We start from the raw sequence: 12,884 nt of genomic DNA, 5'->3' as shown, positions 1-12,884 counted from the left end.
ACCCCAATATCCCAAAACACAGATATCATGGTACAACCTTGACTAGGGGTGAAATAGCGGTTGTAGTTAGTGGTTAGTGGCTAAAACCGCTAACCGCAACTGCCTAGGCAGTTATTAATTTTTACTAACCGCATCCGGTAGCGGTTAACCGCCTAAGCGGTTAACAGTTAATTTTTTTTTTTTTTTTTGCATTTTCATGGCCATTGTAGTACTAAAAATTGCGATATACCAAAATCTTGTTAGCCACCTTCTACAAATCTACATACCATATAATATATAAATAAAATTACAACAAAATCATCACTTCACTTGTAATCTTATACACAACATAGAAATAAAATAAAACACAAACAAGTTCATAAACTCACAAACAACCAAAAAAACCAACATGGTTGAACTTGAAGCTTGAAGCCCATTTCAATCAACCAAAAAAACCCATTTCTTGCACTTCTATATTTTATATATAATAAAAATATAAAACCTAAACAAAAGTTGAGATTTGGGGGAATCGAAACTGGGTATCCTGGGTGAAAGAGGGGCATAATTATTACTATGCTATGACTTATTATTATTTATTATATGAATTATATATATATAATATAAATATAAATTATATTTAAAAATTTACTAACTGCTTTAAAGCGGTTAGGCGGTTAACGGTTATAGCGGTTAGCGGTTGTGGTTAGACGGTTTTAAATTTCATCCCTAACCCTGACCAAATGCAATAACTGCACTATCCACGCTCTAAACGACGCCGTGTAAGATATTCCATCGCCTACACCAACCTTTAGGAATTCGGTTTCTTTGAATCGCTCTCCCATTCTTTTTCTCTCTATGAACCTCTCGAGCCCTCAGAGCCATCAGAACCCTCAGATTCCTTTCGCTGATACCAAATTCAGCAGGTTTGAATTTGTTTCGATTCTTCTTTGGTGTTTAGAATTTGTGTTCAGCAATTTATCAGCCTTTCGTCTCTAATTAGCAGGTTTATAACATATAAATATGTAAAAGTGAGTTAGGGTTTGTAGGATTATAATTTTTTGTGTTTTTTTCTTTTCTTTTTTCCTTGTTGCTTTTGGTGCTAAATTTCTTTTTATTTTTTAACCAAAAAACAGAAGGTGGTGACGGTGGAGGTACCTACACGGCGACACTGACCACAATTATACACCTGTCATTTTATTACTAGAGCTTTCAGCCATTGGATACATAGCCGCGTAGCATTTGCATATACCACGCAAAGCGCTCTTTCTTCCTCTTTCGAGCACCAGCTGCGTCGTCTTCTTCCTGTAGAAGACTAAAACCCCTAGCAAATTCCCAACCCGTTTTCTGGACAAAATCCACTCTGATAACTTCACCGAAGGTGGCAATACACACACCATGAGCCGCTATGACAGCCGCTCCGGCGACCCCACTTCCTATCGTGACCGCAGAAGGTAACCCACCCCAAATCTGTCTCGCACTTGCATATATTCATATTTCTTATGTGTTATTGTGCGTAAATTGGTATGTGGGTTTCATTCATTTTGTTTTCTTCTAATTTCTTATATTTTCGTTTTATGTTGAATTTAAAGTTTGCCCATTTGTTATGAATCCCTTTCTCTCTCTGTTATGTATGTTGGTTTGCTACTTTGCATAGTCGTCACATTGATATTTATGTGGGTCTGATTTATTTATATCAAACTTCCTCTAATTGGGGTTTCGTTAATGTGGATTTTGAGTTTGCTCGGTGATTCTGGTTCTGGTGGTTCTCTCTCTCAATTAGGTTCAAAATTAAACTCTCTGATTTTCTTTAGCTTAATTACTGCTATAGTTTATCTGAATCTAGTGTCTGCTCAGTGGCTCATTGTAAAAAAATGCCAGTTTTGTGTAATTTTAGTCTTGCTCGGTCATTCTGGGTTTCCTTCTCTGTCTCTCTCTCTTTCTATTAAGCCCAAACTTACTCTCTCTTCAAGTTATATGAATTAGTTTATTCAGCAACTCACTAGGGTAAACTACTTAGTTTTGTTCGAACAACATTTAGTGCACTATTGTTACGCAAAAATAGATCCATGAATGGAATTGTCTCTTAAGTTCATAATATTTTAAAACAGTACCGCCAAGTTCATTGCGTTTGGTTTCCTAGTTCTATTCCTCTCTAGTAATTTAATTTATTTTAAGCTAAATTCATAGTCGCTGTTTATCATAGCGATCTTTTGGTGATCATGATTTTGTGCTTTGTGTTGTGATTTTTGTTTATATTGTGATAATTTCGTATTCAATTCTGGTGCATTTCTAGAGTCCTCTATTCTTACCTGGTGGTTTTTGGTGTTTCTGTCTCGCCAGTGGTGGGGTGCCTGTTAGGCTGAGTCTTTTTTTTTTCTTTTTTTAAAAAACATTGTATATTAATGTTTCTATTCCTGGGTTGTCACCAACGAATGAATAAGAATGGTCATTCAATTCCAACTTCTTTCTTGTATTTCTAGTAATACTCATTCCTACTTCCAGGTAATCATCATTCCAGTATACTAAACATGCCCTTAATTTTGTCCTATGCTATAGGAATGTGTTTAGTGACTCAAGATCAAGCTGCTGATCAATTTTCTGCAAATTTATTTTTGTGAATTTTAGATTTTTTTTTTTTTTTTCCTATCTTTCAGTGGCCAACATTGACTGTTTTCTATGAATTAATTGGTGTTGTTATAGTGATTCGGGGTTTGGCGGGTCTACGGGCTATGGTGGTTCGGTTCGGTCCTCATCAAGCAAGATTAGTTATGATGGCACCGAGTCACCGAGGAAGTTGGATTTGGAAGGGTTGACTCCTTTTGAGAAGAACTTCTATGTTGAGTCACCATCAGTTGCAGCAATGTCTGACAAGGAGGTTGAGGAGTATCGACAACGAAGGGAAATTACTGTTGAAGGCCGCGATGTTCCAAAGCCTGTCAAGAGTTTTCGTGATGTTGGGTTTCCGGGTAACTTATTATTGGAGAAAGCCCGTTCTTTTCATTGTTTGAGGTTTTATATATGTTTCATTTAGCATGCATGCAAGAACCAACAAATTACAAAATGAGACATCAGATGAACTTTTTATCTTGCACTTTTACTGCCTTGTTAGGATAGTTGCATTGCTTTGTCTGTTGCTGGACATTTTCCTTGATGTCATCCCCTGAAAGAAAAGCACCAAAGGTGGAGTAATTGAACAGTACACCCTCTTATCAATAAATATGATCTCTTTCACTAAAAAAAAAACTTCATAATCCATATTGAAAACATTCTCGTAGAAAACTTTCTATAGACGAGCATATGCTTCTTGGACTTAGATATTTCACCAAACGAAGTTCTTTAGAGATCGCTAATGCACCTTCTAAGTCTCAATCGTTGAGGTTCCCTACAAAATTAGTCATCTAATGCATCATATGTGCTGGCTATGTTACATTATTGTTTACACCAACTTCTTGATGTATAACTGTAGGAACTATTTATCTTGTTCATGTTCATTATTATGTTGATTTTTTTAATAGAAATCTGGTTAACTTATTTCAACCTGCCAAAGTTTTTTATTTTTGATAATGGGATCATGTTTCTTTGAAGAGTCTACTTATTAGGATATACTTACTTGACAACAGATTATGTTTTGCAAGAGATTGCAAAAGCTGGCTTTGTTGAACCTACTCCTATTCAAGCGCAAGGATGGCCAATGGCTTTGAAGGGCCGTGATCTCATTGGTATTGCTGAAACAGGGTCAGGGAAGACACTTGCCTACCTGTTGCCTGCCATTGTCCATGTCAATGCCCAGCCAATTCTAGGTAAGGATGTAACATTTGGGATGGCTAAATCTTTTAATCTGATCTTTATGTGCCTCTGTTTATATTAGGTCAATCCTTGGGAATGAGTTTTTGTAATTTCGATTATATTTTGTCAGCTCTTGGAGATGGCCCAATTGTGTTAGTCTTAGCTCCAACCCGTGAACTTGCTGTTCAAATACAAAATGAGACCACCAAATTTGGTGCATCATCAAAGATTAAAAACACATGCATATATGGCGGGGTTCCAAAGGGACCTCAAGTGCGTGATCTCCAGAAAGGTAGGTTGTCAATTGAGTTTTGGATGACTTCTCTACTGTAGTATATTTTGATTTCCATGAACTGGCTATCTTGTGATAGGTGGTTACTATGTGAGATGACTTAGATATTTATTATTACTTTTGTGTACAGTTTATTGTGTTCGCATCGCTGTTTATTCTTCTTAACAATGTTAAGTCAAATTTATTATTTTCATTGATCAGGCGTTGAAATTGTTATTGCTACACCTGGGAGGTTGATTGATATGTTGGAATCACATCATACAAACTTGCGAAGGGTTACATACCTTGTTTTGGATGAGGCAGATCGAATGCTAGACATGGGGTTTGAGCCTCAGATACGAAAAATTATTTCTCAGGTTTGAGTTTTGTCATGCTGTTCGAAAATCATGTCATGAATATTTTCACACTTTTAGTTCTGTTATAAGGATAATTTTAAATAGATGATTGTTTCCCCTAACCATCATATTTCCTCTTCCTTCACTTGTGTCATTGTATCTGTTGGTTTTATTTATGGTTTATATCTTTTGAAAAACAGGAACAAATTAGTAGATGTTTGAAATAACTTGGCTGAAATAAAATCTTGAAGAGTGCGGAAGTTGTAACATTTGGTTTAAAATCCCAATTATTTGAGTTTTGGTAATTTATTGCGGATATTGTTTGCTGGAACTTTAGGCTTATAACATGAACTTATTAATTATTCTTGGATTTTTTGGTGGTTTAAAGGTCACATTATTAATGAGAAAGCTTGTTCTTACTTACCACCAAAGAGAAAAGAGGTTGTTGCCTCTTAATTGCTTGTGAATATTTGGTTGTATTCACAAACTCTCAATAATAAGGGAAAAATGTCCAATCTCCTTTAGGCTGCTCGTGTTAATGCTATTTGCTTACCTCTCTTGTATTTCTTTAGCTTTGTTGCGTTTTCAAAATATTAGCCATATATTCCTTTTACTTGGAGCATTATTGGCTTTAAAGACTAATAATGTCAACATTTACTTATGTAAATGGTTCCAAACTTGTTACTTGTGAGTACAGCTGCATAAAATTTCTACATATATAGTGCTTCCTAAGCTAGAGTACTCAATTTCAGATCCTTTGTACCTAGTAAATGATTTTACTTTGAGAATTAATGGAGAAAATTTTACGAATTACATGCGAATCAGATCCGAGAATGTATTTCAGTTTGGTGGATGTGGTTGGTAGCCTCGCGTATCATAAATAAATAATGTAATGTTGTTTTGTATTTGCTCAGAATAATTCAAGAATTTCTTAAGTTATTCATAAATTATTTGCATTTTCATGAATATATGTGAATAAGTTGTTGATTATCAGAAGCATATGATATTGTTGGTTCAATTGTGTTTGTTGTAAAGAAGGGTATAGATATGATGCAGTTGTTTTCCAAGATGCTAGTCTTTGGTTGATTATTTGTTGTAATTGTTCTGTCTTATGTAGAACAACTTGGTCATTATATGATCATTTTCTATGCAGTCTTACAACTTCATGAACAACAGGCAAGGTATTGTGGGTCATTATTATTATGTTTTTTTTTATAAGTAATGTATATTTTAACAAAGCGTAGATGGGTGCAACCCAATTACACATGAAGTATACAAGAGAACCCATAATCTATAGGGAAAGAAGAACATAAAGTTAAAACTTAGAAAAAGTAAAAACATGCAAAGTATGCCATGCCACTTTCCTTATATAGGTTTGTAGCACCATCTTTTTCAACTCGAGCAAGCATTCTCAGAGTCATCAAAACTTTGTGCATTCCGCTCTCACCAAAGCCATCACATCAAACACAAAGGAACCATCCTTCATATATGCAAAGCCAAACAGTTGCCCAATTGTCCCCTCCGACTTTCCAACAACTCACTCACCCTGCGAGACATAACCCACGCAACACCAAAAAGCAGTAAAAGCACACTCCACCTCTGTTGCAACCTCACATTGAAGGACTAAATGATTAGTAGACTCACCACAATTCTTACATAAACAACACAATTCCAGCACAATAATATTTCTCTTTCGTAAATTATCTAAGGTCAAAATTTTCCCCAGAGTCGTCGTCCACACAGAATGCCACTCTCAATGGAACCTTAACTTTTCAAATACTCTTCCAATGAAAAGTGGACCTACAAGAGTCGACAAAACCTGATAGTACGACTTCACTTCAAAAGATTTCCTCTTCGATGGAACCCAACACATTGTATCCTCACCTCCATACCTAATTCTGTTGGAGTACAACAACTCAAAGAATCGAGAGACCACATCCACCTTCCAATAACGCACAATTCAAATAAACTGAACATTCCAATGAATGTTACCATTATGAAGCTACATATTCTCTGCCACCCATGCATCCTTACAACATGCAATAGTGAACAACTCTGGAAAGAGGACCTTCAAAGGTAGTTCCCCACACCACACATCATATGCCAAAACAACACTTTAAAACCACTCCTACCTCATAACACACATGATGCGCAAAACCATCCCACCCCCTCCTTATACTTCCACACTCCCACTCCCGCTCCATGGGTCCCCCAACCACCTTGGAGCACCAACCATCCATCATGCTATCATATTTAATGTCCACTAACTTCCTCCACTAACCATCCCTTTGCGTAGCAAACCTCCACAACCACTTACCCAACAAGGCATGATTAAATTGAAGCATGTTTCTCACCCCCAACCCCCCCAAGTTCTTCAAAGTACATAAATTCAACCAATTCACCATATGAAACTTAAATTCATCACCAATAGCTCCCCAAAGAAAGTCCCTCTGAAGTTTTTCTATTCGATTGGCCACTCCCACTAGAATAGGGAAGAGGGACAAATAGTATGTAGGTAAGTTAGAGAGAGTGCTTTTGATCAACGTTAACTTGCTGCCCTTGATAAATACAACCTCTTCCAGCCTGTCAATCTACTCTCCAACTTCTCAATAGATAAGGAACTGGAGCCTCAAATCAAATTCTTATGATTTTCTTCCCAAACACGAGTTATTGGTGAATACCTAAATTTAAGCTGCTTGCTAACAATGATAAAACATGGATTATGGTTTGGTTGACCTATCAGGACTACTGAGAAATTTGGTTTTTCCTTGTGCTGAGGATGCCAAATTAAACTTTCTAATGTTTACTGCTCTAGGGTGCTAGGGTGCTTTTATGTCTTGAAACTTTAAACATGTAAATTTGCTTTCTTGATGGTTCATTCTAGAATAAACTAGTTCTTCATACGTTTGAGAAGAGAGCAATACATGAATGGCCTGGTTTCTGGGATACTGATTGCATTAATAATTACTTTGATAATCTTTATGCCTAGTAGCAAGGAGTAGAAGTATTTCATATTGAAGATACCAGCTAGCCACTGGTAAGTATCACTGGTGGTAATGCAACAGGTCTTTTCATTCACTCCGAATGTTTTGCTTTATGCAGATTCGTCCAGATCGTCAAACTTTATACTGGAGTGCTACTTGGCCTAAGGAGGTTGAACAACTTGCTAGGCAGTTCCTTTATAATCCATACAAAGTAAGTTGCTGTAACTCAATTTTGCTACCATATGGTAGGATTCTCTTCTTAGGATATGGTCTTTTCTGAAATTCAGTTTTAGCTTATACTTTTAATTTATGCAATTGCGATCTTGAATATTACATTTTGCTCTGTTTTTGAGGCTGCTTGGTTTTGGTGCTTTTGTCCCCCCCTTTTCTTGAAACTATTGGTCATTTTCTCAGTTGTAATGGTTTGGTTTGTTATTGCTAGAATTTTGGAGGTTTTATGTCCCTTCTAAAAATTCCGGCTATTGTAGTTGTGTGTAACTGTGTACAAATGTGTCATTTTCTAATTCACTCTTATCTTGGACTTTGCATAGGTGATAATTGGCTCTTCAGATTTGAAAGCCAACCATGCTATACGCCAGCTCGTGGACATTGTTTCTGAGAATCAGAAATATAACAAGTATGCCCCCTTTCTATCTCTTTCTTGTACACTCCATTTTTTCAAGATTTTGTGATGTGGGATTTGTTGTGGCCATCTTACTGATAACCTTTTTTTTTCAAGACTGGTGAAGTTGCTGGAGGATGTCATGGATGGCAGCCGAATACTGATCTTCATGGATACGAAAAAAGGATGTGATCATATCACTCGGCAGCTTCGCATGGATGGTTGGCCTGCACTCTCAATTCATGGAGATAAAAGTCAAGCAGAAAGGGATTGGGTTCTCTCAGAGTTTAAAGCTGGCAAGAGTCCTATAATGACTGCAACAGATGTTGCAGCTCGTGGTTTAGGTACGAAGATAACTCTTAATACTTGTTCATTGACTTGATAGAATCTTATTTTTAGTACAAGCATTGTGTGGTAACTACAACGAACAACACTTTTAATCTTCTCATTTTGGAATGATATCAATTTTTTGTTTTGTGCTCTGGTTTTGCGGCAGATGTGAAGGATGTGAAATGTGTGATAAACTATGACTTTCCGGGTTCCCTCGAGGACTATGTTCACCGCATTGGCCGAACAGGAAGGGCTGGGGCTAAAGGAACTGCGTACACATTCTTCACAGCTGCAAACGCTAGATTTGCAAAGGAACTCATTAGCATACTTGAGGAAGCGGGTCAGAAGGTTAGTCCTGAATTGGCAGCAATGGGACGTGGTGCACCTCCTCCCCCGTCAGGTTAGTCGACTAGCTCAAAAGCATTAACATACGTGAGTGTATATGCATGCATTTTGTTGAACTCGGTTACTGAAACTGTGTTTCAATGTATAATCAATCAATCAGGTCATGGGGGTTTTCGTGATCGCGGGAGGGGTTATGGTGGTGGTCGCTCGTGGAGCTAATAATTAAAGGTAAACTATGAGCTTGATGGCTATGGAGAAAAGCCTGGCAATAAGCATTCACGCCTGGCACGACATACTCGTTGGGCAAAATGTAAGGATAACTTGTCTTAGAGTAGGAATTAGATGTCTTTGGTCTATTTTCATTCATTTATGTTGACTTTTTGTTCAATTATCTAGAGGACTAACTGTAGTTAGAGTATCGGACTGTGTAATATAAAACACTTGTTCATATCATTAAAGTTTTTGAGGAAGAATGCAATGGAACTTGAAGCATAATTGTGTCACCATTGCATCATCTTTGTATCTAAAGGGACTAAAAAGACGTGAGATTATCGGCAAAAAATCCCTTGCCGTTTAAAGAACTAATTGATGTTTGGATTTTTTTTTTTCTTTCCTTTTAAACAACAAGAATCTTGTTCAAGGTTTATATTGGCAAGATTGGATTTTGGATTTTGCTCTAATTGTCATCTCCACCTCTATTTGAACCCTATTATTTGAATTTTGACATCTCTAGCTTTATTCAACTTCCTTGTTTAACATATTTTTCTCATTTTTCAATTTCAATAGTGACGCAGTACCTTAATGAATTTTATTTGTTACATCACCTTACATAAAATACCAACTTATTGGATAACAAGATAGAAAGAAAACAGAGATATAGATGTAGAAGAAACAGAGGATTAAATAGGATAAACGCATAGAACTCATGACGCATAACTGAATCTGTAAATTTCTCCCCACCAGAAAAGAACTCGACTGCAACAAGTTTTGAACAATGTAGGCATCGTACCAAGAACAATCTAATGAGGGTTGGTTTTTCCATTTAACAAGAAATTTGGAAGTCACAATGGTTCAAAACAAAAGGAGAAAAAGTTTTTTTTTTTTTTTTTTTTTGGCGAAATCCGGTGCTTGAACAGGGCTAACATAACATATACCAAAAAATAACAAATGTTTGTTCAATGTGGTCGAAGAACACTTGCATTTTAACCAGCTAAACAATATGTGTATCTCAAAGTAGCCCACCTCCTTCATTTGCATGTCAACCATTGTTATCCTTCTCCAAAGTGCTGTTGGGTATTCTGATCACAAGTGTTTGAGCCTGAATCAAATTTTTGTAGCCATTGACTTTTACGACACAAATTTGAAAAAGCTATAAACTTATTTCTCCTACGAAATCTCTTACACTGACTTCGCACTTGGGACCAAGGGTTAGGCCAAGAGAAAACCTATGGCCTTGCTATCTGTCATGGTGATATCTCAGACACAATTTGCAAAAACTGCATTGCCAATGCAATTAACGAAGGCTGCATACATTGTCCTTACAACAAGGGTAATTTTTTTTATTTTTTATTTTTAAAAAAAATAATAATTAAAAGGGTAGGTGTGTGAGATCCACTACAAGAAAATAGGTCTTTAGCAACGACATTTTGTCGTTGCTAAAAGTCCAAAAGTCGTCGCTAATGACTTTTAGCAACGTTACGTCATTGCTGATAAGTCCTTGCTTTCGACCTTGTTGCTCATCATTGACGACTTTTAGGTCGTTGCTGATAATGTTTAGAGTCGTGGCAAATAGATTCAAAACCCGAAACAAGATATTGTTGCTGAAAATAAGTTATCAGCGACGACACAAAAGTAGTTGTTGATATCTTATTATCAAAGACGACATTTTTTCATTGCTGATAACTCCTTATCAACGACGACTTTTGTTGCTGATGATAACGCTTAGCGTCGCCGCTAATAGCTTTAGAACCAAAACGAAATGTCGTTGCTGATAGTTTGTTATAAAGTCGTTACTAATAATCTGTTATAAGCAACAACTTGTAATTGTCGCTGATATTTAGTTATCAGCAATGATTTGTCGGCGTCGTTGATGACAACAAAGTCATTGATATATATATAAAATAACAGCAATATATTTGCCAATGCTATTTAAACTACTAAATTATCAAGTATTCCACATTGTCTTTAAGTAAAATATGATTTACATTCAATTAAAAATATGAATTTACAGGTACATATGTTCAAGCCTAGTAACTATAGTTTACATTGAACATAAATTACACTCATCACTACACCTTATTTCACACACTATTTGATAAATGTTTGCTTGTTCTTCTTCTTAGATCATTGTAAAGAAGATCATTGTACTTGCTTTGTTGTCCTTAAGAGTTATCTGTAAAGTTGGAAGAAAACACACGTTAGGCACGAAACTAGATTGCTAAGCATATATAAAATATTATTATGATACCAAAAAAATCCAGCACATACACCAATCAACTCAAGTCAACATCTCAAGTAGAACCTTACTATCTACCTCGAGCAGATGCCACAAATAATCTAAACGAAATAAAACACAATAGTTGCACATCTAAAAGAATTGATTCAGAATTCAGATAAAAATAAATTGGAAAAATTACAGTTTACCCCTCCCCCCCCAAAGTTGACATAGTTTTTCAATTCGAACACTAAAGTTTCAATTTTTGCAATCTTCCCACACAAAGTTTCAATTTTTTTTCAATTTACTAATATTATCCCAAAATTCCCATATTGCCCATAATTTTTATTTAAAAAATAAATAAAAAATTTAGAGGTGCAAAAATGGCCAGATGGCGCCATCCCAAATTTTTATTTATTTATTTTTAATTTTTTATAAAAAATAAAAAATTAGGGGCAATATGGGAAGTTTCTGATACAATTAGTCAAATTGCAAAAAATTGGAACTTTAGGGGGTGGATTGCAAAAATTTAAATTTTGGTATTCGAATTGAAAAACGCTATCAACTTTGGGGGAGTAAACTGTAATTTTTCCAAATAAATTTGTTTCCTAGCACATGCCATTTAAGTCATCCTTATTGGAGCAATACAAATAATACTTAATGGTAAAGGAAGAACATGTAATACCTTGATTAGAAGTTGATTCACTTTGCTTTCAAGTTGTTCAAGTGTGTCATTAAGCTCCAACAACAAACCAACTAATTCTGGGGTAGAACTGTAGGATAAAAATATTGAGAATTCCAACCAAATGGAATTGAACTCCAAGCTTACCAAGACGGCTACTACTAATAAGAATAGGATTGAGAATTTCCATTTTGAGAATTGAACTCTAACCCTAGTACGTGTCTAATCACTTGAGGATTTCCTTGAGACCATTGGTTGCATATTAGTATATACAACAAAGGTGTTATTTTAATATTATTGTATATTCTCATACGATACCGTATTACCATATTTGTGACAGAATATTTTCATAATATTCTCAATATATTATAAAAATATTATGATAATATTTGCTGCTATCTAATTTGTTTTTTTGCTTTTTTATTTTTTATTTTCATAATATTCTCAATATATTATAAAAATATTATGATAATATTTGCTACTATCTAATTTGTTTTTTTGCTTTTTTGCTTTATTATTATTATTATTATTATTATTATTTTTTTTTTTTATTTAGGTGCAATCATATGGTCGGATTATTGCACATTGAAGTACCTCAACAAGGAATTCTTTGGCCAAGTTGACTATGAAACTTAGTACTACATCAACAACCTGAAGAATATAAGTAGCGATGCGGCATCGTTTCGCAAAAGGAGTGGGACGTGGCTGAGCAAACTTGCCGACCAAGCTTCCGAGACGCAGCAAATGTTTGTGGCCAGAGAATTGGTGGTCGGAGACACAACCATGCTCTATGCATTGGCTCAATGCACAAGCTACCTTTCCAGCATGGATTGTAGGAAGTGTCTTGTTGATTCTATTGCTTTTCTTCCTAAATGTTATGATGGGAGTTTAAGAGCTTGGATGTATAGTGGGACTTGTGAGCTAAGATATGAGGCTTTCTAGTTTTTCAATGCTTAGGGTTGGAACATCTTAGGATCATGGATCATATATCTCACTATAAAAAGATTGTGTGTTCTAGGAGTCTATGACTTTAAGTTGTTGTACTTCCCCTTGCATGTTTGTAAGTTTTATCCAAATGGGTGAGTGATTAAATAA

The 12,884-nt window shown here is 35.6% G+C and overlaps 1 protein-coding gene across 1 annotated transcript; it reads left to right on the top strand.

Moving 5' to 3' along the window:
* The first annotated feature begins 1,123 nt into the window (after positions 1-1,123).
* Positions 1,124-9,179, top strand: RH20 (DEA(D/H)-box RNA helicase family protein). Its single transcript, XM_059600761.2, has 10 exons — positions 1,124-1,430; positions 2,680-2,945; positions 3,600-3,779; positions 3,896-4,057; positions 4,259-4,413; positions 7,495-7,587; positions 7,928-8,013; positions 8,116-8,342; positions 8,495-8,728; positions 8,834-9,179. The coding sequence occupies exons 1-10, from the start codon at positions 1,375-1,377 to the stop codon at positions 8,890-8,892; spliced, it is 1,518 nt and encodes a 505-aa protein (XP_059456744.1). The 5' UTR covers positions 1,124-1,374; the 3' UTR covers positions 8,893-9,179.
* Positions 9,180-12,884: the final 3,705 nt, after the last annotated feature.

This window comes from Corylus avellana, chromosome 6 (genome assembly GCF_965113065.1).
Source record: "Corylus avellana chromosome 6, dhCorAvel1.hap1.2, whole genome shotgun sequence".
Classification (NCBI taxonomy): domain Eukaryota; kingdom Viridiplantae; phylum Streptophyta; class Magnoliopsida; order Fagales; family Betulaceae; genus Corylus; species Corylus avellana.
This window is presented reverse-complemented; position numbering and strand designations above follow the sequence as displayed.

What these genes read in the sequence shown, in the direction of transcription:
- RH20 (XM_059600761.2), top strand. Translation starts at nt 1,375, where the DNA reads ATGAGCCGCTATGACAGCCGCTCCGGCGACCCCACTTCCTATCGTGAC. An exon ending in AGTGCGTGATCTCCAGAAAG is followed by an intron (nt 4,058 to 4,258) that starts GTAGGTTGTCAA and finishes TTCATTGATCAG; the next exon opens with GCGTTGAAATTGTTATTGCT. An exon ending in TCCTTTATAATCCATACAAA is followed by an intron (nt 7,588 to 7,927) that starts GTAAGTTGCTGT and finishes GACTTTGCATAG; the next exon opens with GTGATAATTGGCTCTTCAGA.